Raw genomic sequence first — 25148 nt, forward strand, 5'->3', positions numbered from 1 at the left:
ATCAAGATACTGTGGGAGAGATTGCAGGCAGCCACAACCGAAGCAAGTATCTTGGTCCTGCACAGTGCTGCTGAACAGTGTCGCTACACATGTGCTCGCAGCACCACGTTGCAGACAGGCCTGCGCTTAATCTGTGAAAACAGAAAAAAACATAATGAGAATATTTCTGAACAAAATACAGCAATTGTAACAATTACGTGAAATACACAATATGTCTTGTAATTTTAGCTTAAGCCAAATCGAGAAATAAATAACTCCAGCCTGAGCTACTGCAGCCTGGGGGGAGAGCACAAAGTCAGCCGACTAATGTTGCTGGATCCCTGGGAAGGAGCGACTCAAGCCGTTGGCTTCACGCGGGGCACAAGGTCACAGTGGGATGTAACAAAGAGGCTATAGTGTACAAATACTTGTAATTAGTAAAACTAATACAGCAATTATTTTTAATATCACATATAAAATTGCGTAACACACAATAAATGCAAAATATATAGCAGAAAAAGTAACAAGTACTTATTTGAAACAGCTCTCCTGTCAGGTCAGTTCTTGAAAGGAAAAATGGCATTGAGGTCTGTGACCGCAGTGTTTTCATGTCCTCTGGGGCGGGCCATGACTGCGTCACAGGCTCGTCGAGCAGCTTTGATAGATCTTATTCAGGTTTCGCGGCTTTAAGAGGTAAATACCCATGCGGTACTGGTTACATTTCATACTTAAAAGGAAACGCATTATTTCGGACATTTACCAGTAAATCTCAAGAATAACGAAGTGGCTTTGGTGAATGACGTTTCAGGAGTTCTGTGTAACACCAAGTGCCACAAGAGTCTACCAAGCTGTAACAAGTAAGTAAATATATATATATATATCAGTGCCTGTATTTGTTGTGTTTTGTGTCATAACCAAAGTGTGATTTTCTGTTTGAAAAACAAAAGTCCTAAATGATTTAATTTGCAATTAACAGAATGCAATTTTTCATCAAAATACTACGTATTTTGAGTACAATATCCTTCAGCACCCCTGTGAGTTGCTTTATACACAAATTTACCAGACTGTTGGTTGTTCTACATAAGTGGATCACAATACTGTTCATTACCATGTTGAATTGCTCAATTGTGCATTACTGTAAGCTTATTAATGATTATTTTGTTAATGGAAAACATGTATGCAGAAATAAATATATTCTTCGACATTAATGATTATTTAGTTAATTGGCAAATTATATGCAGGAATAAATACATTCTTCGGTGATTTGCCTGCATTTACCAATAAGCTTCGGTAAATCATAAGCTTAACCGGTAAATATCAGAAAGGCTATTTATTTCTTCATAATTTCTGACATTTACCACCGTATTTGGTAAATGTTGACATTTACCGGTAAAACTTAAGATTGACCAGATTCTGACTTTTACCATAACATACATATATAATATACATATATATATATATATATATATATATATATATATACACACATACATATATATATATATATATATATATATATATATATATATATATATATATATATATATATATATAATATATATATATAAATTCCTTAAAGCGCTCGTTACCAGCCAAACTGTTCTTCTATGGGTTTGTAATAATAAAAATTAAAAGTTAGAAATGTGGCCAAACCATGTACTGTATCATGTGACAAATAAGTTACAGTAATTCTTAAAAGGGCTGTGGTTACAGAAGAAGCCAAACAAACAAGATGGATATAGTATCCACTAAATAGCTATGAAACTACCAGCCCCCAAAACAAATATTAAAACAAAAAGTGTTCAATTTAAAACTCTGCTTGCAGTGCTATATAAATTCATTGCAGTAACACCATATTTTAAAATAGCCTTTCTTACCCCCTCTAATGCTGCTGCCTCAGTATCACCCTATAAAATCTATTTAAAAAAATAGTTGGCCACTACCCAAATTGTTTAAAATCACAAGGTTTGCAAAAGCAACACTTTTTAAAAATGTTTGCTTGGAGACTGTGGGGATTAAGAGGAATAAAAAGGCAACAAAACTGGCCCTTATTAGCACAGCAACTCGTTCTATACCAAAGACACAGTACACACCTCCGCAAAAAAGTTTCTCCAGGAGCAGTTGTCGCTTAACCCTTTGCGGTCCTATGTCGGACCTGGTCCGACATTGCAATTTTCCCTTTCCGGTCCAATGATTGAGGAGTTTGGTGATAAAACGAGTGATCAGGGGATGATTTATTGGTATGCACTACTATGTAGAGGTATGTGAAAAATACATCGAACAAGGGGTGTGGCGGGGCTGGAGATGCAGTACTGAGTGCCCTGTTGATATGCAGTGCCTTTTAAACCTGTTTTACTGTGAAAAAAAATTCTTTTTGTGAAAATAAATTGGACCTGAGGCGCGCTGAATAAATGGACTGCAAAGGGTTAAGGGTTCTCCAAATACAACAGTTCAAGAGTTTTCATTACGTTTTTCTAATGCCTTAGGTTTAACAAAACCACTGTGGACCTGCTAGAAGCAAATGATGATTACAATTTAAAATGTGCTAACGTACATGGGACAGACTGACTTACGCGGCTGGTTTCACATACCCTCATTGCACAAATCTTTACCCAGCAATAATTGGGGTCTGTGACACCAGCTGTTAAAGTCACCCATAAATCATAGAGTGAAACATTTTCCTGTTTAAATCTGGATTAATATTCTGATGTGAACGTTTAAATAAAAAAAAGTACATGAACTCATCTATTAGGTTATTTTTGCACAGCACAGATTATTCATGGACTAATTCAATTATATGAAAATCCAGTGGTCTACCTTTATTTTTCTATCTCCCTGACAAAAAAGACCTGCTGAGAGATTGAATTTGTCCACGAGTCAAGGAAGAGGCGTTAGCACAGGGAATTATGGGGTTGGCTCTTGTGACAATGATTAGGACAGAGACAGCAGGCAATCCCCATGACTGCAGCACGAATATATTACATCTCACCTCAATTAAACAGGTCACTCAAAGTAATGTGCATTTTGCAACTGAAATACTAAAAGGAGGTTTCATCGGCATTCGTGAGATTTGGACATAATGCCATTAGCCTTAACTCTGCTCTGTCATGCATTTTAATTCTTTCTAAATTATATTTAAAATGAAGGTAAATAAAAGCATTATAAAGGCTGTATTTGTTTAACTTTTTTTAAGTATCTATACTCTGTAAAATATTTAACATGCAACAGTTCTTTCTAAAACAATATTAGCTTTATTTTGAACAGTCTTGGTGTGTAAAATCCCAGTAAGTTTCTCATTAATCAATTTGCCCTGTGGTAGAGTAGAGCGGCATGCAATAACTTCTCTGATATTACAATTCTGATGTCTTTAAAATCAGCCACCTGGGGCTGTTATGCGCATGTACAGTACTGTACACTGTAAAGCCAAACTTTCCAGAAAGCTTAACAAAACAATTATTTTCTTTGATTACATTGTTCCCCAGCACGTCACTTATTTTAAAAACGTCCCCAAGGCTTCTGCGTACTTAATATCAAGATGACATTGCACCCTATGGCAGGGTGAAAGTCCTGCCAGTGCACAGGTGTGGGTGGGTGTATGTGGTGAAATTTGGGTTGGCAGGGAGGGGGTTAAATTCTTCCCTGCAGAATGTGGCTGGAGCTGTAAATTGAATAATGGGTGATTAATTGTTTTTGTTTAAAATAGTTTTGGCCACCGTGCCTGTTTATTTTGTCCATGTGTGGAAAGAATAGCGTCACAGCCCAGGCTGGTGAATGTCAGGAAGGAGAACCAGAGACAGAAGCTGCACATTTAAGCACTATTGTACACATTTAACAACAATAATAAGAAAACAAACAAAACAACGGAAGAAAATAAAACAGGCACGGTGGCCAAAACAAACATTTAAACAAAACAATACACAGTTTACGTATCCTGTGATTTCAGGCTGAGCCACCACTTGCAAGGAAACACGGCTTCACAAAAACTCCCCCTAAAACACCAACAGTACACAGCACAGCAAAAAACCACCTTCATCTCTACCACCAACATTAAGTCTAACTAACAGCCGTGATCACCCTTTTTATACCTGGCGACTGGAGCCCAACAAATCAGCCATTATTCAATTTATGGCTCCAGCCACATTCCCCCTCCCTGCCAACCCAATTTCACCACACAAACACACACACAGGCAGGGCTTGCACCTTGCCACACTCCCATCGAGACAGACTCCCACATTGTTTAGGCATCTCTCTGGATGTGCAGTGGAATCTTCATTCTGTGCAATATAAAAATGATTGCCACAACCATGGCTTTATGCTAGTACTATATCATTTTTTTCTGCCAACAAAGCAGACAAAATGCTACACATAAGAGACTTCTCATAGGGCAGATATAGCGAGTATCTTTAACCTGCTGTCAGACCTGTTATTTCCAATGGGACCAGACTGTTAAATGGTTGCAAATGATATTGCTGTGTGCCTAGAACAGCAGCCCTGTTTGAGATCAACTCTGTAGATCACGATTTTATTCAGGTTTTTAGTATTCCAGTCATAACTACGTCAGAATTCATTCTTTCTTCCTGTAACAGAAAGTACAGAACTGAATCTGTCACTTTAATCAATCTGGTATCCAAGTTTAGGTCAGCAAACAGGGCAGATTTTTAGACTTTTACGTATTCCCAGCATGCTTTTCTAAAGTTTGAGTCTCTGACAAGGTCAGAATGAGACTGCCCCAGCATAATTCACCTGTCTCACTGCCGAATCTCTGGAATGAAAATACTAACTGGCAGGCAAGGCTATGAATACAATTTGCAGGGGGATTCCATTAGTAAACAAATTATACTAAATATATATTACAGCTCAATGCTGATTAATTGCGTTGCTAGATTACTATGCAGTGATATGCATATGAAACATTAAAATTGATGAAATGAGTTTCACAAACCAGAACTGTATTTGAAACAAGCTCTAGGTCTCCAGAAGTTTCTCTAGGTGTGTCATGACTACTGTCTTTCAATAGCCATGTATCAGTAGTCTGCCAACATTGGGCATTAGACAAAGCCTTCAAGTAAATTCAGCTTACTTTCAACACTAACATTCAACCACAGCTTTAAAAATAGGAACAATCATTAACATGAAAAAGTGATTCACCATGACCTACTGTACATGCATGCATATCTAAAAATATAAGTATTACATACAGAAGAAAATATACAAACCAATTAATGAACTTAAATGTAATTTCATTCCTAAAATTGTGTTTAGTGTTTTGACAGAGGCATGTTTTCCTAATAGCCTCGCAGACTAACAGAGATACACGGTTTAATGCCATCTAACATTACAAATGTAGAATTAATCTCAACAACAACAGCAACAGCAACAACAGCAACAACAACCAGTCTTGGTTCAAGATTCAAAGCACATTTGGAAATTTTGTCTGGATAGGAACCTTTTAAATCTGAATTGGACAGCTGTGCGCAAGGGGCCAATGATCTGGTATTGTTACATTAGCAACTAAAGAAACAAGGGAAATTTAAAAAGTACACATTTTATACTGCATGTGGAGAAGATACTACAAACACAGCCCTGCTGTATCCATTTGTGGATTTTTACTATCATGCAATAGGAGGTGTATAGCCACTTTAATGATGCACAAAGGGGATAGACTGCTGAGTAAAACCTGTACAGATGGGCCATTTCAACATTAAAAAAATAAATGCAAAATTAATATAAGGATTGATATACTCTTTATAGACCATTTCAAATTGGCCTGCAGTACAAAAATCAATGTGGACAATGCTAGATCTGCACCAGCCAGATTTAATGCATCTTCTTTCTAAAGCTTCTAAAGGCACTCTCTGCCATGCATAGAGGACCCTACAGGTATGCTTCATGTCCAACTGAAAAAAAAAAAACTCTGAATAATCACAAAATGCAGATTATACTTAGTTTACAGACATGAATGCCAGCAGCTTGTCATACATTTGACACTGGGTTAGTGTGTCGAAAAAAATATATCACATGGTATAAATGACTTAACATTGACCGATCAATAAAACATTAAACCAAAATAAAAGGCAAGACTGAAACTATAAAACATGCACAAATCTACTAAAATAGAATTTATGATGCGCGAGAATGGATGAATTTCATATCACAAACGAGGCAAAAACAGTTCCCTTAACCTCGACCTGTAATTGTCACTTGCCCTTGCATACACCTGAGTGAGTCTTCACAATATAAAGCCTATGGATAATTGTATGGCAAACAGAATTTACCTCACATATTATATTACTTTGAATTGGCTTAAACCAGCAAATAAATTGTTGCATTTTGGATGAAGAAAATCCAAATCAAAGGATTATCTTTCAAATTAGGCAAAGCCTCTCATGACCACAGAAACAATCAGGTTTAATCTGCTTCATTGAAATGCAGTGAAAGGCAACAGCTGCTTGTGTACAATGACATGATACCCTGCTAAAGAAGCCGCTGAGAAATAAAGATTAATTTTACAATTGTCATGGCAATTCTATCTTTAGATTCAAGACACACTGTAGAATGAAAGAACAGATGTTATTGTAAACCCGTACCAAAATCACACATGCTGAATTCAAGATTTGTATTTTTTCTTAGCCTTTATCAAGTCACAGTTCCAGTGGGGCCCTGCTGTCTGTGATGGTTCAGTCAGTCCTAGGATACTGGATTACAGTATTACCAATACTACCTTTAAAATGTACAGCATAATCACCAGCATTAAACCACCTTCTGTTTTCCAGACAACTCAAGTAAACATACTGCACATGGAATTCATGAAAACCTTTTATAGCTTTCTATTTTTAAATTTACAGAACTTGGACATAAAATCATTATGGAGGTCCAGAAAGTACTTGAACCCAGGCTCCCAGCCACCCAATGATCAGCTTTAATAGGGTACTTCATACTGATACATTACTTAACAGGGCAAAACGATGTCATTTTTAGTTTAAACACAAATAGCAAGCAGATTTAGATTTTTGAAAATGAAGTAATGACATGTACTCAATCCAGCTTTGAAAATAACACCCTCTGCGCACATCACTTGTGTTCTGTTCATTTATAACAGTTCTAGATACTAATGTGTGCTTTGAAGTTTAAATATAAGAGATACAGATATAGCTATATTAAAGACTTACGGTTTTTACTGCATCAAAAGAAGCCGGCTTTTTTACTCTCTCGGATTCCTTTTCTTTCTTCTTTTCCTCCTTTTTCTCCTTTTCTTTCTATTGAGATTTAAAACACAGATATAGTATGAAACAAGGATGTGTAGCATCAGTGGTGTAAATGCACCTTCAATTTAAAGATCCCTGCCATTCTGCATCACCAAAAATAATAAAATTGGAACATGCAAGACCAATGCTCCAGTAGGATTCCCCTTGTATTACCTATTTGTTTCAATGCTAAACTCTAAAATTATCCTTAGGCCACGTTCAAATGAAATATTGCCACCAAATGAATAAACTGTGCAATCTGTACAACTAACGTATAACAATGAATAACCCACTCTTGTGGGTGTATAGTATCCCCAAAATACTTCCAACAAAACTTTATTCCTAGTATAATTTTATAAATAAAAACACAAAATCTTAGATATCCAAATTTACAAAAATCATTAGTACTGTATGCAAGTTTACAGCAATTCTGTCAATTTATATTGCCAATGCTTTATACAGTAAATATAACCAATAGCATCACAAAAGTAGCTCAGGTTGCATGAGCACAGAATACTACCTCAACTTAACCAGAGGGAAATGGGTAGCTGTGATATACCAGAATTTAAGAGCAGCACCATCTACATTACACAGAAGTTTGGTCCAGTCCAGGTTTCACTGTGGCTATGAGCTAAATTACTCACACCCAAGATAACAATCCATGGGATTCAAGCTCAGGATGTGACCAATTAAGCACATGGGGAAAATGAATGCCTCCCACCTCAGGAACACAAAGTGGGTACAATATATCAATCATTTTAGAAAAAATGATGCTGCTAATTGAGTAATTATAAAACAAAGCCACACAGGTACTAAAACGATTAGTAGTACATTTCAGAAGACAAATGACCCATCATTATAATCAGCTTGACTGTCAGTTTTATAAAATGTACATGTCAAAATTGGCTTTACATAATGTAGACTATTTAGGAGGGCCAGTGGGGAATTAGATATCAAGTAATAACACTGACATCTGAAATATTTTGTGTACAGTCTACCAGTACCTTTACACAAGAATGATATTCACAATAGCCATAGTCAGTCTCACTACCCCTTATCACCGCACACAGAATAAATATGAAAGCTTGAATCTTACTGAATTCAATTTTACTTTATTTTCAATAAAAAGGTGGCGTTCTTAATGGCAAGAGCCCTAACATTAAACTGCCCAGTAGGGCATAATTGTGTGAATAATTTGCAGAAGATTCATTTTCAGGCAGCAGGCAACACTAACCATGCAAGATGATTTTCACTTGATGTGACTAAAGTGGTCTTACATGACCGGTAATTACATTGACCCCACTAACAGCCATCATCTCATTGTTATTTAGTTAAAAAAGGTGGGGTTTTTTGTAAGAACGCATAGCAAGCGCTCAGCTTTTTGTTTATTTTTTGTCTGATTTATAAATTTATAAACATGGAACACAGCACAAATTCCACACTAGAGTTCAGGTTTTCTTGTACGAAGGATCTGACCCTGTGACCCTCTATCTAGCAGCAAGGATGATCCCTACTGAGAAGACACAAACACATCTTGCTGTCAATTACTACAGGTTCTACACCCTGCCTCTGAAAAACTACTTCTGTATAAAAGAAACCAGTTTTTGCAAGCATGTGCTAGTAGAGTACGTTCAAAGAGGATACCTCCAACTTGTTTTTCTCAGATGCCGCTTGCAAGGAAGGAGAGGATGCTGAGGGCAGAACAGAATCAGAAGATGTCTGTGCAGAGCAAAAAGAAAGAAAGAAAGCTGAAGCAGATACATAGAAATTAATAGGCAAGAAGCAACAAAGCCAAATTCATGTCTTACTATTCTGCCTCTGGGAAATACAAAATCGGCTTTCCACATAAACAATTTTATGGAAAAACAAATTCTCCCTTATGATGCATTAGCAGGAGAAAGGCATTATTCTTATCTGAGCTTTATCAAGGCAGTTTAATGAAGAATGAGCCATAGTTTTCTTTCATAAACACTACTGATGCAAAAATGGCAAACAAAAGCACATTTCTTCTTTTTTTTTGATGATGTGAAGGAAAATCATTCAGCAATGACAGCTTGCTTGAATGAGCTGATGCAAGTCAAAAGTTATTAGGCTATTTTTTCAGAGCCAATCTGAAAATGTACTCTTCAGACTTGTCACTATTTTGCTAAAAGATCCTGATGATGATGATGATGATGATGATGATTATCTGATGGAGATGCACAGTTTATCACCAACACAAAACAGCACTGGAACCACCCAGTAAAAAGAATGACTGGGCAACGGCCAGCCATCTTACCACTTGTCATCAAAATGTTTCAAATCAAACCACTAATCTGCTATTTCATCCACTGATAAAATGAAACTAAAACTTTGCCACAAATACCCTCTACTATAGATTTTCCAAGCAATAAAGCAATCTTTCTGCTTAATGCTGTCAACACTGTCTGGAAGAAAAGTTCAAACACATGGATCCATTATGGCTCAGGTTATTGCAGTGTCAAAGACACCCATTTAGCTGATTTTTTTTATATTCCGTATTTTATTAAATTAGCATGAGCAGAACCTTTTTTTGGATTCATTAGGGACCTATAAAGTAATATTCTTAATAACGCAATATGAAGCATGAGTGAGACAATGAAACTGCTGGTCGATGGGCAGTGACGGCAGATATCCAAATTGGGCTTGCTTTTGTAGTTTATTAATAATCTGAAAACCTAGGGAACACCTCTTTATACAGTTGTACAAATCTTCAAAATGTTTTTTCTACCATACAAAACCTACGTAAATTTTCTTGATGACTCAATGCCAGATGTTTATTTTCTGTGAATATCTTTAGAATCATTTCACTTTTCTACCACTAAATAAATAATCAAAAACACCACGTACAGTTAGTCAAAGCACATGTTTAATCTATAGCTTAATATTGCCCAAGACTACAATTCGGGAATGCACTGCAGAGATCTTGTGCACACTGGGAGACTGACAAGTTGCCATGGACACAGGCAATCAAAATTTGACACTGCAGCTGCACTTAACAAGAAAGAGACAGCTCTGTATCTACAGATAACGTTATATAGCTGTGCACATATTTAAAATGTTTTTAACAAAATAAATAAATCAAATATCTAATGGTGTTCATGTATTGTTATGCATCTAATATCACATGAGCTACTGAATGCATTCTAGCATAGCATAACCCAGCCTTTGTGGTTGCAGAGTATACTTCAGTGTGTTTACTTTTGACCTGGCTTCTTAAAGATCCCCAGTTAAGCGATAATGTGTGTAGTGTATTGTACGAGGAGGTAAACAAACTCTAATAAGGTTGAGGTTCAACTACTACTAGAATTTTTTTTCAATGTTTTCATGATGATGGAACGGTTTTTTGAAGACACTGAAAAAAGACGACTAGTTGAAACACTTGTCATGAAGTTTCTTTTAGTATTTCTAAATTCAGCACTATTGGAGTGTTTAATAGTTATGGACTCATTTGGAATGTTTACCTCCAAGTTTACTGGACTAAAAAACAAAATTATTATATAGTGTGAACGAGCCGGCACTCACGGTCGTTCGTTGCCCCTTTAAAGATGACCCAGCACACAGATTTGAAGTTTTTAATAAACAATAACAAAAACAAAACAAACACTTAGCTCTTCGAGCACCAACTAAACTTATGCAGGTCCCTGACTAGCTCACAGGATGGCTAAGCCCTTTACCTGCCATAACCCAGAAATACACAGAAAAAGAACACACAGTACCTTTTTTCGGTGCAACGACTGATTTCACACACAGTCGAGCTCTTCACACAGCAGCCCAGACCAGACCAGACTGGCTGCTTTCTTTAAATACCCTGCACCTGGCTCTAATTTACAGTGATCGCCAGGTGCAGGGGATAATTAATAATAAAACAATGAACAAATATAAATCAAAACAATAACTAAACAAATACATACTATTTTAATTTTTCTTCGGCAGGATTTTTATTTGCTCAGATATATCATCTAAAGACTTTGATGAAGACTTCTCAATAAAAAGTATAATTTATTAAAGTTCTTCAAAAATAGTTTGAAGCAAGTAGTATACAATAAAAAAAAAAACTGAAGTAAAACCATTCTAAATCATAAAGCCATTTCGTTTCTATTCCTCTGAATAATCCATCTAATACTATGTGTTATTAAAAGAAGATTTACATCCGTAACCTTTCAGAACCCTTCATTTCATGCTTGATATCAGATCCCAAATTGCATCTTCTTGGCAACCATGTCGTTTAGAAAAAAAAAAAAAAAAAGTTTGAAAATACATACTGCTACAAATATTTGCCTCTTGGATAACCCCATGAACATAGGCAGTAGAAATTAAATCGTATGACCTTGAAAAACTGGTCACCTACCTAAATTGTGTTAAGTTTTGATGATTGTTAACAAGAAACTACGTTACAATTGCATTTTAAATGACGCCTTACTTGACCTATTAATGTTGCCTTACTTGACTTAAATTTTATTAACACGCTTGCTATTACAGTATTAACAGATCTAACACCCTTTGTAACCATTTATAGATTTTGCTTTATTGATGGTTAATAAGAGCCTTAAACTGATGTATTACAGAAAACAATATATTGAGCGATGTATCTGTTATATTATTCATTTTAAAATCAGATTATAGCTAGGCGTTTCATGTCAAGATTAAAAAGGTATTGCTACAAGTCTACAGAATGTACAGCACTACACTATTCAGCTATAAATGATGTATGGTGATGTATGTGTGATCTTAAGGTTACTTTGCAGCTCATCTTACTCAATAACTGCAGTCATTTTTATTAAGGACGTTAAATTAAAAAATGAAACCGGACTAGAACCCTGTGCAGCCCTGTGTTGTCTTTTATTGCATCAGCCCTCAACGTACCATTCTCATCCAATCAGACTTGATAGACTTGCGTTCATACACGGATATGAGTCTATGGCTGTCATTTGCTTTATCACTTCTCTGACCTTTGGTTTATTACATTGTTCACCAATTATTGCAAGCTGTTTTTCCAATTTTCTTTTCATTATCTCATCTCAAGCGCTCCCCCCCTCATCTTCCAAGCTGCCAGATGCAGTTTAGACTCCCACAAACAATGACTCTAAACCCAAGGGAGCACTATTTAAACAATGCTCTCAAAGACCAAGTCTGACACCACAAAACACTCACAGAAAAAAAAGAGATACCTTTTAATATATTAAAAAAAAATACTCATAGTGCTTTTAAAAGCAAAAGACCATCAATAGTTCTCATACGTGTTTTTTTTTTTTTTTTAGCTTGAGACATTTGCTCAAGAAAAATGCTTTTTTGGGTTTCCATTCGCTCAGTTTATTTTACTCGAGTAAACCGGACTTTTCACCCGACGTCATGCAAATGAATGGGAAAGGTGGGGGTTGATATGTAAATTAGCTATGCATAAAGTACTTGTGCTGTTTTTGAAGATTACTAGTGACATTTCGTGAAAATGTGGTTTGTATATAAAAAAACAGGAGTACTGTAACTTTTGTTTTTTAGACAGTAGTTAGACTATTTCCCCCCATGATGCCACGTATCATATTAAGGAATGTTTAGGGTTATTAACAGTAATCAACCACCACAAAACACTGTTGCAAAGACGATGAAAACATTGTATTCTACAATCCCCCCCTCCAAATGCCTTTTGTCTGACCACCCCACAAGAAGCCCGCTCTCTCACTATGGTCAGTGCCTTCACAACCACATTAACTGCTCAAATTAAAAGCAGGCTCTTGCATACAGGTGCTTTTTTGTTGCTACCCATTGCACAGCAGAGCAGCTTCTCATTTTGTCCCTAGAAGTCAGAATAAAGAAAACAAACAAATGTGCACAACATATATGTGCCCTTGAGTATAAAAGTGGTCCAAGTCATTTTTGTTACAGTTTTGAGAAAATTAAGGACAAAGTTTAATGACGCTTGAAAAAGCCGAACATTTTATTTTAACATTTGTTTTAATGTCAAAAGGAGCTTTACAATATGGTCTTCAAGGTCTGGTTGTTAAAATGAAAATAATTAAACCAAAATATACATCGTCCACTTTCATTCTAAGCATTTTTTGTTCCCATGTAATATAAAGAAACTTTAAATAAAAAACATATACGGTTCTTCAACGAGTTTGATATTTGAAATACTAAAACAGCAAGCTGTAATAGTGTCCGACATCCACCAGATGGTAAATATGTGAAAGGGATCTCCCTCACAAACAACCTTAACTTTTTTTTTTTTTTTTGGCCAAAATTGTACGTATTTTATTCTTCATCTGAACGATTCAGTTATTTAATTATTGTTTACAGATGTTTCTTTAATAATAAATACAGGCATTTATTTAAATGATCTCTGAGTGTTGCTCAGCTAAGCCCTATGTTTTATTTCTTGACATGTGTATAGACTGTCAACACCTATTAGTGTTTTAATAAAGTTTTAATGTCCAAAAGGAAAGGCTAAATTATTTAATTGATGGTGTTCGTCCTGGAATTAAATGCATGGTTTTTCATTGAGTATTTCAGAAATCAACAGCATTATGATTAATATTTTACAACAAGCCCTACAAATGGGTATTTATCTAAATGAGATTTAAATTTTAATTTGTGGACTTAGAATATTATTTAATTGGCACATTTGTCTTCCTTGTAAGAAAATAATAAAAAAGAAAAGAAACATATGGTTATACTGTAAGCTTTATTATGTTTATTTATTTCTTTGTAGGGATCAGCAAAGACTGTGTATCTTGTATTGTGCAGTACTTTGCACAGCACGCTGCTCCCAGACCAAAGCGCAGAGGTGGGGCACGAAAAGTTGAAGAGTATGAACAGAAAAAGTAGAAGACGGTATTGCATATTTCTTCACTTCAACACAACCAAGTCAGCTACTCACTATGCAGTGTTTTTTGCTACAGATTCAACCTTGACTTTGGTCACCCCAGCCTGACAGAGGAAGAAAAGCGTACAGGGGCAGCAAACTTCATTCTGCACAGACGAAAAGCCAGAGTGTTTTATGACCTCCTCAATGTGCTCACTGTTTGTTACTAAGTATCTGAAATAAAAAATATAAATTTACCAAAAACAATGAAAATGGACATGTAGCGTTTTGGTATGAAACTTCACTTGTTTTACACTACCACAAATGAATGCATTTTGTCTATTAATCTTGAAGATTACGAAATCTTTGGTAAATAATTCTCTGCTCATCCCCACCAACTTTTCCAGCACAGTTCCGCCTAAATGCATCATCAGCTGTGGTTACCTCTTTTGCAGGAATTTCCTTTCCTTTGTTGTTTAGTAGGCTTGCCCTGAATTGGGCTTGAACTTTGACTGATTTACTTTCCAGTTAGCTACATTTCTTGTACACTTTTTTCCCCCCTTCCTTACTATAATTTCCTCAATTGTCTCACTTTCTCCAAAATGTAACTCACCAGCTAAAAAAGCATCTTCTTCCCCTTCAACATATTTATTATTCTCATCCTATGCTACTGATTTGGAACAAGTACCTTGACTGGGTTCAGGCCATCTGTATCATTGATATGACCAGAGGTTAAATCAATCATAGTGGCGCATACTGGACAGTAATGACTGTACCTCACAAATATATGTGGGACTCTGGGAAATTCAATGCTCCCTACATCATTTTTTTTCTTTTGATAATCAATTAATTCTAAATATTTTTTCCCCTTGATCTTTGATGGAACTGTAATAAAAGTGAACCTCCCACCAATATCCAAAACAAGTAGACAGGAACAATAAATAAATAATCAAATCACTTACGGTGGTCCCATTTAAGCCATTTTTATCATAGTACTTCTTCTTTTCATATTTATCCCTGATGAAAAATTCCACTGCTCTGAGGACAATCCAAATTAAGGAAAACAGAATGAAGACAATTTGAACCACCATCATCAAAAAAGTACCAGAATTAACGAGCATCGCTCACCTCACTTTACAACAGGTTATTCTGTTAGCTAGTTATTACATTAAAACCACTAACCTGGAAAACAAATTACTGGACTCTTTTACAAGCAGGTCAACCAAAGCACATGCAGCTGAACTTGTGACAATGGTAAATGTGTAGAATTGTTTCTGTCTATAAAACTCAGACAGTCAAGAAAACACATTAGATATCTCCATTTAAAGGAACCACCTGGCAATTACTATGAACACTAAGCAAATAAAAGTTTAAACAAATCTTTCAAGGTTTTTTTTTTTTTTTTACTTTATCAGCACTGTTATCACTGTGTCCAGCTTGCCATATGCAATGTCTGTGTCTGTGGATAATTATTATTTGAAGATGGAAAAATTAATATGTAAACTACATAGAAATAAAATGGGAAAAATGGAACTGGAACCTCTCTCAGAAAGAATAGGAGATCACAGATCAAGTCTTTATTTCCCAAGCTACCTGCACAACAGAAGCCAATTAAATCCCAGATTCTTAAACATTATTGATGAAACTTTGATCACATACATCTGATCAACTAATAAAACATTTCTAATTGCAGGTGGGAGGAAATGGTGGTTGGGGGAGACACATTAAGAAACAACTCCTCCAGCAATAATATTTAATAAAAGACCAGGCAGCTCAGGGGGAGAAGGGGCACAGTCATGGTTATGAAATGCAGCACAGCAACTCTGTCCCAAAGCTACAAATGGAAGTAAATAATTACTGTTTGCACAAATTGGAGGAAAGGCGTATTCTGTAAGAGCAGATCATGCAATTTGTGTTAATGTATAACTCGAGCAAAATAAATTCATGTTAGAGCCACCCAAATCTCTTAAAAGCTCATTTCCTTTGGGGTTTGGAATAGAGAAATTTCTAAAACAGCACAATGAATATTTTAAAAAAGTAATAGATAAATTGGTATGTCACACACACACACACACACACCATACCTGCCCATGGCTAAAGGAAAATCATGTGAAGAAAAAGTAAAGCACCATGACCTACATCCACTATATGTATATTAAATGTGACACACATACAGGAATCTCACTATATCCCCAGGCACCAGTTGGACTAAAGGGATCGGATACTGGATCCAGGCTCAGTTTCTGCTAAAATGTGTATCCTGCTTTAATTACTTTGACAATTAAAATACATGATTGTATTATTATAGATATAATTTGTTTTTCTCCCTTAGCATTAATTATATATATGTGTCCATAAAATGTGCAAATTTTTATTTTTTTTTATTTTATTTTTTTTTAAATGGCAAAACTGTTCTGTCACTGTGCTGTAGCTACTACCCACTAGAGACTTTAAAAATTAGTGGAAGACCACAACTGTAATTCCACAGCGCAGACCAGCATCAACCCTATTTAATATTCACATTTTGGTAATTAAATCAGGTTTTCATAGCATAGATTGAAACAAAAGCTCTTTGGAAAAATGTACATCCAGTTACTTAAACCAATTCAACAAAATTCTTTAAAAAATATGTTTTAAAAAAAAAAAAGTTCTCAGATATCCAACAGCATAGTTTGATGCAAAAGCAAGGCTATTGAAAAGAGCTGGTCTGCATACCAATTAACTACTAAAAAGAAACTGTTTTAAGCATACATTTGGAGATAACTAACATCTTCCTTGAAAAACCTGACTATAAAAAGTGGACACACTATTGAATTGGATGAGGGAGCTACTTCAAAAGAGCTTGTATGAAAAAAATAAAACAGTTAGTGTACACTATATGAAACACAAACCACACTAGAAATGTCTCCACATTTCACTACAGCACACATTTGCAGATACATTTAGCTCTTCTGTTTTATTACAGCACTGGCTTCTATTAAAATAAAAAGAGCAAAGGATACTGGTCTGTTTGTGGTCTTCTGAAGTTATCTGGAAGATTGGCTTCGTACAGCTTTCTTGCCTTGGTGTTTCCCATGTCCTGAACGCTCTGTGAATGTAAGTTAGAAAACATGATTAAAATAAATAAATACATAAATAAATACATACATTAGTTTAGTAAAATAATGTTCTTTTCACAGGGACTACTGTTTATTATGGGTGTCACGTTTAAATGTGCCCGCACTTCAGGGAGTACAAAAGCTTCATGTTTTGCCCATTTCTAAATGTTTAATTCAAAAACAGGTACACCACTAAATCAATGTACTATGTCATTCTTCATGAACAGCTTATTTTAGTACATCCTGTATTGCTTCCTGAATAGGAAACATCGTTTTGGCAACGTACAATTGAATTGAATTTTAGTTTACATTGCATGAGTTGATCCCTAGGTTGTGCTTCTATAGGAATTTGGCATAATCAATCAAAGTGGAAACTACTTTAGTGTAAATGCTTACAAATATTTGTAAACGTGGACACCCCACTCAAACCCAGAGAGGCATGCAAAAGTACTAATTGAGAATGTTCAAATAAGAAAAGTAAAATTAAAAAGAAAAAAAAAATGATTTGTTACACTTGACTAATCTGTTCATTTTCTTTGTTATGGCCCTTTGAACAAGGATACATTCTAACAAATTCACAAACAGCATACATAGGGTTTCAGGCACAATGGACAGTCCTTTCTTTAGGTGTAGAGGTTCTCAAACATTGTTTGTTTGTGAGGGCGACACCCTTCTTTGAAACCAATTCTGAATAGGGATCCCCCAACTAAAAACTGAGGAAAAGGCAATTTGCAAACAAAGATACACTGTACTGTACACACACTGCAGTGTACAGGAACATGGTCTGTAACCCTTTTCTCACCACGACAGTCAAACACCACTTCTCAAAATTCAAGCAGATGTTTTTTGAACAGTGCATCAATACCCTTGCAGCAAACCATTAGGATGCTAATGGTGACTGTTTATAAATCATCCAAGAAGTAACAAAATACATTTCTTCAACGCCTTGACTGGTAATTTTATATACAATTATATGATCTTTTTGGAAAGATTTGCTCCAAAAAGATCCTTTCAGTAAGGAGAATTAAATCTCAAAACTTAATTAAGAGCTGCATTCCAGTTCTAAAATCCATCTGGAGATTTCTAACAAGTACAGTACCTCTTCACGTAGGAAATAGAAAGAAACAGCTTTGGAATGTGTCTTCTGAACCATTTGCAATAAAAGCAAAATACCAGTTTTCTAAACAAGCATTTATCACCCAACAGAGAGGGGTGGGGGTGGTGGCAATAGCAAATCAGATGCTTCATTTTAACATTGTACAAAATCCATGAACAGTACTTGATTAGTCTTCACATTAATTACTGGCTCCAATTCTGATTCTAAATTGAGCCAGAAGTATGACAAAACGTATGCATACTAAACAATGAATCTCCACTATTCAGTGCCAACAACAACAACAACAACAAATTGATACCAATACATTTCTATAGAACAGAAAGGTTCTGGGCCAGATGTCTGAATTGTTGGAGCTACGGTAATAGGGTTTGCTTGACATTTCTCCTCATTAGGGTACTCAGCACTAAAACACATTCATGAACCGGGAGAGACTGGTTTTGAATACTGATAAGGTTTGTTTTTAATTATAAAAATAAATAAATAAATTCCTCTTTTGCAGGAAAATGCATCTGCCAATTTCGATGTACAATGTACAAATTCAGTTTGTTCAATGCCCTTATACTGTATATTGTTCTATTTTTATCTTAACTTTTACTTGAGAAACCCAACACTAACCCATTACTGTAGAAAGTCTACAAGTAGACATTTAATAATAACACATTCACCTCAAATACTACACAAAGCACAGTAATTGCACTTTATAACTACAGCTGTACTGTGGTGCTCTTTTACCAATACTAGCATGTATTTCTAACATTCCATTCAATATTTATGGAACATTCTTGGACAAATGTCAGTCCTTTTGCAGTACATCACTGAAAAAGCCACCAGGTCTTAATGATAAAAAAATAAATACATTTGGGGGTCTGTGGCAGTCTGGCTCGCAGTGGTGATGTGGATGACGTCACGGACCAGGAAGTAACTCAAACCAAACAGTGGATGGGCGGTTGAAGCTGAGTGCTGGTGCACTCAGCGTATTTAATAAACAAAACAAAAACAAAAGATTTAACAAAACACCAAACAAAAGGGCACGAGGGCCGAACGAATAAACAAACAAGTAAGTTTCGTGCTGGATACTCCAGCACGTTTTAGCAATTGTTTTCTTCCTCTCTCTCTCCCGTTCTCCACTCTCGAACACTCCACACCCCGAGTGCATAGTGCTGCTGGTTTATATACTCTGGCCGAGGGATTTAACTAGTTGGTAATTATCTTATTATCCCCCGGCCAGAGTCTGCACGCGTTTGGTAAGGATGCATGACTGTCAGCTAGTTAAATAATCAGTAGCTGATCAGCCATGCATCCTCACGAGGTTTTTAAATATAACAATAAAAGACGCGGCGCTTTTACCCGCGCCGCAAACAAAAATACAAATAATAATAAATAGGGGCGGGACACTCCGCCACACATGCCCCCCCTTGTGCGCAGCACACATGGCCTTTTCGGCCACCTCCCCCCTTAGTCCCCAAAGTCCCGGTTAGCAGTCCCGGCGCAGGAACAGGGGCAGCAGCGGACCAAAGGTGGCGGCCACGGTGGGATGTCCTCCTCCCACCCAAACAGCCGTAGCGTTCCAATGGCCCGCGCACCGGCCGGCTCCTCTGGCCAAAAAAATTTTGGGGGTGGTCTCCAGACCTGCCCCCCCTTCTTCATGGCCGGCCACCCTTTCTCCTGCAGCGAAATTGCTGCGGGGGAAGCTGGTCTCCTGACCTCCCCCCCCTTCTTCATGGCTGGCAGCTGCCCTTCATGGGGCTCCAGCCACAGTATTTCCTGCCGCGAAAGTGCGGCTGGGGGAGCTGGTCTCCTGACCTCCCCCCTCCTCTTCACGGCCAGCAGTTCCCCTCCGTGGGGCTCTGACCACATGATCTCCGGCCGCGAAAGTGCGGCTGGGGGAGCTGGTCTCCTGACCTTCCCCTTCCTCTTCATGGCCAGCAGTTCCCCTCCGTGGGGCTCTGACCACCCCAACTCCTGCCGCGAAAGTGCGGCTGGGGGAGCTGGTCTCCTGACCTCCCCCCTCCTCTTCACGGCCAGCAGTTCCCCTCCGTGGGGCTCTGACCACAGTGTAGTGACCCCAGGCGAAGCAGGATCCCTGGCGACCCCAGGCGACGGCAGCACCAGCGGACCCTCGGAAGGCGACGGCAGCAGCAGCGGACCTTCGGAAGGCGACGGCAGCAGCAGCGGACCCTCGGAAGGCGACGGCAGCAGCAGCGGACCCTCGGAAGGCGACGGCAGCAGCAGCGGACCCTCGGAAGGCGACGGCAGCAGCAGCGGACCCTCGGAAGGCGACGGCAGCCGCAGCGGACCCTCGGAAGGCGAACTCGGGAGGGGAGCCCCTGGCCATGGAGGCGGCAGCGGGAGCTCCACTTCTCCCTCGTACCCTGTGTCCTGTAGAGAACAAAAGGCAGCCCCAGGCGATGCAGAACAGCCATCCCCAGGCAATGGCGATGGTGGGAGGGGAAAGCAGTCCTCCCACAGCGGCTGAGACGGAACCAGCAGGTATTCACCCTCTGCTGGTGGAGCTGGGAGTGGCAAGCAGTCCTCCCACGGCGGCTGAGGCGGAACCAGCAGGTATTCATCCTCTGCTGGTGGAGGTGGGAGGGGCAAGCAGTCCTCCCACGACGGTTGAGGCAGAACCAGCAGGCATTCATCCTCTGCTGGTGGAGGTGGGAGGGGCAAGCAGTCCTCCCACGACGGTGGAGGCGGAACCAGCAGGCATTCACCCTCTGCTGGTGGAGGTGGGAGGGGCAAGCAGTCCTCCCACGACGGTGGATGTGGAACCAGCAGGCATTCACCCTCTGCTGGTGGAGGTGGCGGAGGCAGAGGCAGCTCTTGCTGCTCTGCTCCTGGTGATGGTGGAGACAGAAGCAGCTCCTGCTGCCCTGCTCCTGGTGGTGGTGGAGACAGAGGCAGCTCCTGCTGCTCTGCTCCTGGTGGTGGTGGAGGCAGAGGCGATGGGGCGGATGCTGGCCACTCAGAGGGAGGCTGTGGCGGTTCTGGCTCCCTCTGCTGTGGCGGCTGGGCTGGTGTGTGCCGTGCTCCCTTCAGCAGCATAAATAGAGGCTGCTGGGGAACATCAGCATCCTGCCCTTCTCCCCCCCAGAAAAATTCAGGGGGTTGAGCCTGTAACTCCTCCCCTTCTGGCTCTTGGGACTGCAGCTTGGGTCCTAAGGCTGTGGAAGCGCAGACTTCCACCTCTTGGGCTATGGACGCACCGACTCCCCCCTCTTTGGGCTGTGGACGCACCGACTCCTCCCTCTTGGGCTGTGGACGCACCGACTCCTCCCTCTTGGGCTGTGGACGCACCGACTCCCCCCTCTTGGGCGTAGGACGTTCGGGCTCCTCCCACTCGGGCGTAGGACGTTCGGGCTCCTCCCACTCGGGCGTAGGACGTTCGGGCTCCTCCCACTCGGGCGTAGGACGTTCGGGCTCCTCCCACTCGGGCGTAGGACGTTCGGGCTCCTCCCACTCGGGCGTAGGACGTTCGGGCTCCTCCCCAGGCTGTGGAGGCGAAACCAGCAGGCATTCTCCCTCTGCTGGTGGAGACGGTAGCGATGGCTCCTCTCCCTCTGATGCTGGAGACGGCAGCGATGGCTCCTCTCCCTCTGATGCTGGAGATGGCAGCGATGGCTCCTCTCCCTCTGATGCTGGAGACGGTAGCGATGGCTCCTCTCCCTCTGATGCTGGAGACGGTAGCGATGGCTCCTCTCCCTCTGGCGCTGGAGACGGCAGCGATGGCTCCTCTCCCTCTGGCGCTGGAGACGGCAGCGATGGCTCCTCTCCCTCTGGCGCTGGAGACGGCAGCGATGGCTCCTCTCCCTCTGGCGCTGGAGACGGCAGCGATGGCTCCTCTCCCTCTGGCGCTGGAGACGGCAGCGATGGCTCCTCTCCCTCTGGCGCTGGAGACGGCAGCGATGGCTCCTCTCCCTCTGGCGCTGGAGATGGCAGCAGCAGGGTCTCTCCCATATCCGCAGCCAGGTAGTTGAACACCATGGCTGCGATGTCTGGGAGGGAAGCTGGGTGGTGTTGCTGTTCCCAGGCCTCCCAGCGCTCCCCATCTCTTGCCCACAGGAGGTTGATCACTGCAGGGAGGGCTTCCTCATAATCCCTCCCCGGCTCCACCAGCCAGTCCCAGACTCCCTCAGAGGAGAGTGCATTCGTCCTCTTTGGAGGATGCAGGTCCTCCCTCACTGGACGCTCTGGCTCCTCTTTCTCCTGCCATGGAGGGGGTTGGTCTGGTGCCACGTGCCCAACCTCACCAACCGCGAAGCACCACTCCTCACCCTTCAGGCAGGTGAGGCAGATATCCAGTGTGGCAAGGTAAGGCTGATGTTGCTGCGCCTCCTGCTGCTGTTGTTGCTGCTGCTGCTGCTTTCTCCTCCGGCTACTTTTCCCCATTTTTAATTTGAAAAAAAAACGAACAAACAAAAAAAACCGCACTTTTCAATCCTGGTCCGGCTGTTGGAGGCGTTGTTTGTCCCACGCAGGACACCATATGTGGCAGTCTGGCTCGCAGTGGTGATGTGGATGACGTCACGGACCAGGAAGTAACTCAAACCAAACAGTGGATGGGCGGTTGAAGCTGAGTGCTGGTGCACTCAGCGTATTTAATAAACAAAACAAAAACAAAAGATTTAACAAAACACCAAACAAAAGGGCACGAGGGCCGAACGAATAAACAAACAAGTAAGTTTCGTGCTGGATACTCCAGCACGTTTTAGCAATTGTTTTCTTCCTCTCTCTCTCCCGTTCTCCACTCTCGAACACTCCACACCCCGAGTGCATAGTGCTGCTGGTTTATATACTCTGGCCGAGGGATTTAACTAGTTGGTAATTATCTTATTATCCCCCGGCCAGAGTCTGCACGCGTTTGGTAAGGATGCATGACTGTCAGCTAGTTAAATAATCAGTAGCTGATCAGCCATGCATCCTCACGAGGTTTTTAAATATAACAATAAAAGACGCGGCGCTTTTACCCGCGCCGCAAACAAAAATACAAATAATAATAAATAGGGGCGGGACACTCCGCCACAGGGTCCCAAGAAAGGGTATACAAGAGACTTAATTGCAGGAAGCACAACTACAGAATACCAAAACACTTGTTCAATAACATCCACAAATTGGATTGCCAAGCGTGCATGATTTGCAACAATGTCCCTTTACCTCAATATCTTTAATATTCCCAAGCACAGAGGCGTCAGATCAAAACAATGAATTTAGGGAAGTTATGTTTTAAACACTTGTTACAGAGTCAAACATCAATTGATGGCATGCTAAACAAACTACCTAGTTGTTTACTGTACTGCTTTTTATCCACAGGGCACAGTTTGAACATCTGGAAAATGTCACCATGTACCCAGAAGTACCGCACTTTAGGTAGGCTCCAAGGTAAACTCATTAATGTCCCCCAGATCTTCAGACTCAAGTGCACTAACAAACATTTCAATGTAACAGTGGTTTGATCTCTAAATTCCAAACAGAAATGATGTAAACACACACACACACACACAAAAAAAGTGTTCAAAACACACTTTACAATGAATAATTAGCACTCAAGAATTAATTGGCCATAACAACATCAATTAGCACTCAAAATGATGCAAGTCATTCTATAAAATCGAAGGTCAATCCACCGAAACCGAATTAATTGCTGGAGAAAGTATTTCCTGAAACACTGCAGTCTTCTAGGATTTAAACACATTTGATAAAACCAGGTTTAAGGATGGACTCTGGAACTGGATGAGAAATTCAACAGATGTAAATGTGTCTTTTCAAACAGTAATCTTTTGGAATAAATTAAATATTAAAAAAAGTGATTTCTTGAACTGAAGGCATTACTGTATTGATCGTCGTCACTTTATGTTATTTAAATTTGTTTTACCTGTATTTGTTCTTGTGTCCACTGGTCCAGATTCACTGACTTGACCCGGGATATGTGAACGCCAAGATTTCGATGGATTCCAGCACATCGAATACAAATAAAAACACCAAGATTCCAGGATGCCCATCTTGGACCTGTACACACACACACAAATAAATTAAAAGAATACAGTCAGAGAAGTCATTTTGTAGCCAAGGCTTAAGGAGGCAGTTAATATTCTCTGCAAAAGCAATGGCGATTTGGATTGGAAACAGGCCTGACAGCTAGTGTTAGGAAAGTGGCTTCTTATGATGCTAATGGTGACTGTTTATAAATTATCCAAAAAGTAACAAAATACATTTCTTCAACGCCTTGACTGGTAATTTTATATACAATTATATGATCTTTTTGGAAAGATTTGCTCCAAAAAGATCCTTTCAGTAAGGAGAATTAAATCTCAAAACTTAATTAAGAGCTGCATTCCAGTTCTAAAATCCATCTGGAGGTTTCTAACAAGTACAGTACCTCTTCATGTAGGAAATGGAAAGAAACAGCTTTGGAATGTGTCTTCTGAACCATTTGCAATAAAAGCAAATACCAGTTTTCTAAACAAGCATTTATCACCCAACAGAGAGGGGTGGGGGGTGGTGGCAATAGCAAATCAGATGCTTCATTTTAACATTGTACAAAATCCATGAACAGTACTTGATTAGTCTTCACATTATTTGCTGGCTCCAACTCTGATTCTAAATTGAGCCAGAAGTATGACAAAACGTATGCATACTAAACAATGAATCTCCACTATTCAGTGCCAACAATAACAACAACAAATTGATACCAATACATTTCTATAGAACAGAAAGGTTCTGGGCCAGATGTCTGAATTTATCCTCATTAGGGTACTCGGCACTAAAACACATTTATGAAACAGGATAATCCTGATAAGGTTTGTTTTTAATTATAAAAATAAATCCCTTCCTCTTTTGCAGGAAAATGCATCTGCCAATTTCGATGTACAATAATTCAGTTTGTTCAATGCCCT

General features: G+C 39.5%; 1 protein-coding gene across 3 annotated transcripts in view; it reads right to left on the reverse strand.

The window, feature by feature from the left end:
• LOC117411031 (stromal membrane-associated protein 1) overlaps positions 1-25148 on the reverse strand; it is an 88888-nt gene that overhangs the window by 40418 nt on the left and 23322 nt on the right. The window contains exons 2-6 of one of the 3 annotated variants that reach the window (XM_034018043.3): positions 24128-24261; positions 17043-17128; positions 15003-15078; positions 8868-8942; positions 7149-7235 (exon numbers count right to left, since the gene is read on the reverse strand). In XM_034018043.3, coding sequence (XP_033873934.1) covers positions 7149-7235; positions 8868-8942; positions 15003-15078; positions 17043-17128; positions 24128-24261 — 458 coding nt within the window. The remainder of the gene's footprint in view (positions 1-7148; positions 7236-8867; positions 8943-15002; positions 15079-17042; positions 17129-24127; positions 24262-25148) is intronic. The other 2 variants (XM_034018044.3, XM_059025002.1) reach the window with 2 other exon arrangements.

Source organism: Acipenser ruthenus, chromosome 6, assembly GCF_902713425.1.
Source record: "Acipenser ruthenus chromosome 6, fAciRut3.2 maternal haplotype, whole genome shotgun sequence".
Lineage (NCBI taxonomy): Eukaryota > Metazoa > Chordata > Actinopteri > Acipenseriformes > Acipenseridae > Acipenser > Acipenser ruthenus.